General features: G+C 39.5%; 1 protein-coding gene across 1 annotated transcript; it reads right to left on the reverse strand.

The window, feature by feature from the left end:
- Positions 1-4405: 4405 nt before the first annotated feature.
- On the reverse strand, positions 4406-5241 carry LOC122011668 (protein LURP-one-related 5-like). The gene is made up of 2 exons (XM_042568043.1): positions 4931-5241; positions 4406-4850 (listed from the first exon to the last, which is right to left on the reverse strand). The coding sequence occupies exons 1-2, from the start codon at positions 5201-5203 to the stop codon at positions 4485-4487; spliced, it is 639 nt and encodes a 212-aa protein (XP_042423977.1). The 5' UTR covers positions 5204-5241; the 3' UTR covers positions 4406-4484.
- Positions 5242-6258: the final 1017 nt, after the last annotated feature.

Here is a 6258-nt window from a genome sequence, read left to right on the forward strand (position 1 = left end):
TGAGGGGATGAGAGGGCCGACCACAAGTAAGGATAAGAAGAAAGGGAGCCGGCCACATCAAGGAAAAGTGAGGAGAGAATAGGGTTGTGTCTCTCGTGAGGTACCCTCTCCTTCTCTTTTATAATCCTTGGTCAAGGCAAAAAAAGAAAAGTTTTAAACATAATTAAAACTTCCTTATTTGTGGTCTCCCATTTAAAAAAGAAAATTTTAACAACAATTAAAATATCTCTTTTCTAAATTTTCTATTGTACATGGCAATAAAAAAAAGTTTTAAAGTTAATCTCTCTCTTTTAAAACATGTAGACAACTAAAAAAAGAAAAGATTAATTAAAACTTCTCCTTTTTAGATCATGGTTACAAAAAGAGAAAGTTTTATCAAAAATTAAAATCTCTCTTTTAAACATTATAGATAACTACAAATAAGGAAAGATTTTAACAAAATTTAAATCTCTCTTTAACCTTTTGTAGATAGCTATAAAAGGAAATATTTTAAAATTTTAAAATTTTCTTTTAAAACCATAAGGATGGCTATAAAAAGAAATTAAAATCTTTCTTTTAACTAAAAAAAAGAAAGATTTTAATAAAATAAAATCTCTCTTTTAACCATTGTAAATAACTACAAATAAGGAAAGATTTTAACAAAATTTTGTTTTGAACAAAACTTCCTTTTACTTTACCTATGGCCGACCCCATGCTTAGTCACCAAGCATGGCTTGGTTGGCCACTACATGAGCTCCAAAATAATGCTTGGCTGGTCCCCTTGCTCCAAGCAAGGATGTATCCGACCCATTACTTGGGTAAGAAGTGGACTTTGCGGATACAAGGCATTATAGAGGCTACAACAGGGACCGAGAGGAGAAATTGGTTCTGTTCTCCCGATGAGCTTGAGCTTCCTGTGTTCGCCCCGAACACTTAACTCAAGTTCATCAATAATAACTCATACCACTAAAGAGTTATTATTGAACTACCGTAACAATCCCAAATTACATTATGGGATCCTTCTTATCATGAGTGCATTAATCTCCTTGTGTTTAAGATATCGAATGTTCATTAATTAAATGAGTTACTGACAACTCACTTAATTAATATCTAGCTCCAAGAGTAGTATCACTCAACTTTATTGTCATGTCAGACTAAGTCCATCTGCAGGGTTTACATGACAATCCTTATGAGCTCCTCAAGGGGACATTATCAACCTAGATTATTAGGACACAGTTTTTTTCTATAATCAACAACACACTATATAAATAATATTATTTCCCAACTTAGGGCGCTTCCTTATGAACCCCTTTTTGTATCGTTTATCATAACTTTCGCATTAATGAGGCGGTAGAGAATCTCTTATGTCGGAGTATGTTGGGTGGTGTAGTATGCAGGACAATCTTCCTATTGGCGGAGGAAGGCTCTATTGTATGTATATATCAGAGTAATAGCATATTCCTTGATAGATTGTTACGATTTTCTAACAATGTTGTCTCTTAGAGAGAGTCCAACTGACTTTGGGCTGACCAGCTGTAGACTGAGATTTATGCTCATGAAAGTGCGGAACTGAGCCCCGCAAGTCCGACCGATGCTGGGGTCGAACGAATGTCAGTTGAGAGCCTTTCATTTTGGAGAACTGGGGAGCTGAACTCTAAGGCTCAACCAGCCTTTGAGGCGACCGAGTTTATATTGTACAATATATCCAGTCATACCTTATGTTAGGAGTTCATCTTGCACTCGGCCACTATACTTGAGTATAGAGTCCGGTCTAGCCGAGCGATGTACCTAGCATGTCCGATCGACCCTTTAGTCCGGTCAGCCAGAGCACTCAACGGTGACACTAGACCTATTTCATTATGACACTGATATGACCCGAGAGTTGACCATTTTTTCACTTTGACCGTCACATCAATTGATTTTCCTAACGTCAAACCCTATTTTAGGGGTCCCACCTTACTCGCTATATTAGCAAGAAACAAAAATATTTCGTAGATTGAAATTTCTCAATTTAACAAATCTGTACTCACTACTTAAATCGTAGAGAAGAGATGAGAAAATTACTCGAGTTTGGAACATAAAACCCTAGTGTTTTCAGCTTCAGAAGCAACCAAAAGAAGCTCATTAGGTTGCCAAATGAAAGCTTTAGAGGCAAGCCATCACCCAGTATTTCATTTTCTCTTCATTCAAAAATAATTTATAGTTTAATACGAAGAAGATGGTCCTTTCTCAAGTTTATTAATTACCAAAATCAATTTCCAATATTTACTATGCTAGCTAGTGTTTTTTGTCATACTCTATACGTCCAAGGAGGAATGCCCACGTAGCCTAAACAACATTCGACCAACAAAAAGTAGCGTTACAATTTGTTCACCATGGAAAGTCTATATCTTTCTTCAATTTTTACTTGATCAAATTCTTGTTTCGACCATAAAAATTCCTTTTTTTTTTTCCTTTCACATTCAATAGTTTCACTGATAAGCAATAATCAAGGGCTTATTTAAATCAGCCTTGTTTAAGTACCTTGGGCCTTGTTGGCGTTGTGAAATTCTTTATTTTATTTTGTTTATAGAAATTAAACAAACAAACAAAAACCAAAAAAAAAAAAAAACAGCAGCATAAGCAGTGATTCTCTCGTGGCCTTCGTGAAGATATCTATTGAAGTTAGATCAGCTAATAGCTTCAAATAAAGATTCATTTCAATCACCACCAGGGCTTGACGGAATTTTTGTTCTTGCTCGTTTAATCTCCGGCGATCGGCTTTTCGAGAAGTCACTCAACGCCGGGGAAGCGATCTCCTCGATCGTCTTCAACTTCGGTCTCCATTGCATTTGCACCCACCTCTTCTCCGACGCCTCAGGCAACCCTGCCGGCACCATCGGTTCCTCTGCTTTCCCCTCCCCCACCCCCGACGCCGCTGCCGCTGCTGCTGCCTTCTTCCTGGCCGGCAGCAGCAGCTTGCTCTCCCCCGTGCTCCAGAACTTGTCGAACGTGTCTTGGCAGAGCACTCTGTCGGCCGGCATCAAGAAATAGAGGCGCTTGGAGTCCAGCTCAGCAGTCCCGGGGACGACGGTGGACCGCCGCGGCCCGCAACAGACCACCTTGTGGCCGACGTGGACGGCGGCGACCTCGTCGGCCGTGACGCCCTTCTTGAGCTTGAGGAGGCTGCCGTCGGAGCGCATCACCAAGACGCGCTCCTTCGGGGACTTGGAGCAGGGGCACGCCATGGAGTTGCCCATTGACTACTTTGGATTAATTGGGAGAGGAGGAAGCAGCAAGTGAGATCAGGGAGAGGATGAAGGTCCAGAGGGGCTTAAATAGTTAAATCTGCATTACGAGAGCATTGGAATTATAACCCTGAAACTTTGTAAATTGTGACCAACTCGACATTATCGAAGCATTGCCTTTGTTTAGTTTGCGTATTTTGTTTTGAGCATTGTCTTTCTTGTAATTGTTTTGCAGGCATTACCTACCGTAAAGCTGAACTTGTAAAGTTGATACTGTTTTGCCTGGTGTAAATTAATCAACAATGGAGCACTGTGAAATATTTTCCAAATAAGTCAACCTAAATCAATTGGACCGCATGCCTTGATAGATATTATCACTTCCGCTTTTGATCTTCACAAAGTGCGATCTAACGTTATAATTGTAATCTGAACAGTCTGCAATCTGCATGCATGAACGATGAGTTGACATTTTCTCGACTGAAAATCTACACAGATTCCACTACGGCCAACATTCAAAAAATCCTTAGTGAAAGCTGTGTCATGTAGCAGTACTACTAGGTTAGGTCAACCACTTAAATGTATATATAAATGTCGATAAATACGTCAGCGCACATAATAGAGGGGTTGACTTCCAGTGCTTAGATCCATTCATGCATGTAACTGAGAGTGGACGGTGAGTGTCGTGCATATTGTAGTTGTGCAATCCGGACATCACACTCTGCACCTGTGAATCTGTGATCAGTTCAGACAAATAATACCTTACCATAAACAGATGCTGCTAAACTATGAATCTTCAACTTTTTTTTTATCAGAGCACAATTAGTTGTGAGTAATTGATTGTTGATGAATTCTTCAAGAAGCTAGCTTTTGGCTAGTGGTTATGAATCAACTCTAGAACGCCCAGCACAGTTTGCAAAGGCAAAGAGGACCTTCATTTTGTAGATTTGGATCAGTTTGAAATCCCTCATCCAGTAATGTTGCTCAAACGCATGTGCAAAAGATTAAATATAAATATTAAGATCCCCTTTTAATGCTCTCATCAGTTTGATGTATAGCAGTTTCTTTGTCCTGTAACTCAATTGCTAGCTTTTTTTAAATTGTTAATTAGTCTCCTAGAAACAAGAAATGCTCTGTTTCATCTGAAAAGTATGTCCTTGCAAATTAGGTTCAGTTATAAAAGAAAAGGATTTGGAAGATGTGGATGGAATTTTCAGCTTGCAAACCCATTGATCGAGTATACAAGAAACAATTTCTATGTTCGCTTTAAAATTTTGATCTCTAGCATATCCGATCCATGATCACTACAAAAGCCATTACAAGCTCAACATCCGTGTTAGGCTGAACGACCAAGCTGAACACATCGTCCCCCAGAGTGATCGACTTGTTGGCCTTCTTCCGAGCCATGCTCGCCACTTCGCGGCCATCCTCGTCCAAGATCTTGCAGTTTCTTCTTCTGAAACAGCCTTCCGTTCGGAAATCGGGCACCGCCGGTCCTCCCTTTGCCGTTTCCATGAACACTTCTGCCTCGTCACAACCCTGCAGGATGGACCTTCTCCTCATGGAGAAAACGTGGGATTTGCTGCTGCTCGTCTCTGTGCCGTCTTCGAACCTGAATCCGGTCCACCGATCGTGCATGCTCAAGATCTACAATATCATCAAATTCAAATCGTAATTGTCCCAACTACTTAAGATCGGGCAAAGATGTTGTGTGGTAAATTATGTACCTGAGGCTTCAAGGCCATGATGGCCTTTCCTGCTCCATCCATGAGCAGGAGCTCCCCTGCAAAGCACTTGTGCTTCCTCGAGTAATTCTCCACCCGGAAGGCTAACTTTCCCTTGCCATCGTAAATGGAGAAGCCATCGGTGCCATGAAAAGCCATGCTCGACTTCTTCCACACTGTCCACACCGAAGCACCAGTAGAAGTTGGAAGCTGCTGCTGCTGCTCCTCCTCTTCGATGTTACTCCTGCTAACAACTGTGGGATGAATCCTAGACATTGCTTGGGCTAATTGATCAACGAAGGCTGTGTGTGTCAACTGACCTATATTTATAGAGTGAGACCGTGTTTGTTTAGGATGAAGATGCAAGTGGGGCACGTAGTGGAAGTTCACGTAGGATATGAACTTTATGATGGCATGGCTAACTTGGCTGCCTTTGATGGAAAGAAAAAACAAATAGTGGCTAAGGAACAAGATTCTTGAACGCGTATAGTGTTATTCCTAGTTGGCCGAAAGAGGGATAGCATGTTATATATATATGGTGCGTGTACTCATCGTGCTTTGCTTATATATATATATAATCTTAAATCTGAATTTCCATGCACTGTCGTATTTGAAGGGAATGTTAATTAGATTTTTTTTTTGTTAAATAAGAAATAATTAAAAACTATTTTATAAAGCATTCTTATCTTAGAACTGAAGGATCGATTTAATTTTTCACGACTTTGTCGGCTAGCTAGCTAGGCCCATGCACATGTTTGGTTGGCTTATGATAAAGTCGATCTATCCTTATTTATATTTACAGTGAACAGCAAACGAAAGAAAGAAAAGAAAGTGAGGAACTTCAGAAAGAATAGATTCATAAAGAATATCAAAAAGAAGAATTATTTCAACAAAAAATATATTCTTGTAAAATAAGTTTTATAATTTTTTTAATTATACAAAATAATTATGTATGAAGTCCTTGTAAATTGTAATACACTCTCAACCAAAGGGAGCAAAACTAATGGAGTGATCTACGGATTTAACAAAGTAAAACTTGTAAAATTTTACTACATCTTCCTTTTCCATTCCGGCCTAGGCCTGCATGCAAAAAAAGGTACCCCCAGGTACAGTTGAAGTTAATAAATATTTTAGCCGACGCACTGATGTCGAAAGGTCAATGTAATGTCTTATCTGTTATTGGTTCATTCCAAAGCCAATATAATAAGGCTAAAAGAGTGCAACTTTTGTCATCAGCATGACATGGTTTACAATAAAGAAACCCATAAAATTTAGTAATTAATTAAGCTAATGACGAGGCAAAACCATACCGAGTCAATCCTCTTTCAGCA

Source organism: Zingiber officinale, chromosome 8A (genome assembly GCF_018446385.1).
Source record: "Zingiber officinale cultivar Zhangliang chromosome 8A, Zo_v1.1, whole genome shotgun sequence".
Taxonomy (NCBI): Eukaryota; Viridiplantae; Streptophyta; class Magnoliopsida; order Zingiberales; family Zingiberaceae; genus Zingiber; species Zingiber officinale.

Excerpts from the sequence above, each read along its gene's own strand:
- LOC122011668 (XM_042568043.1), bottom strand. The coding sequence starts at position 5,203 with ATGTCTAGGATTCATCCCACAGTTGTTAGCAGGAGTAACATCGAAGAG. Across the intron at positions 4,851-4,930 it reads TCATGGCCTTGAAGCCTCAG|ATCTTGAGCATGCACGATCG; the intron begins GTACATAATTTA and ends ATGATATTGTAG.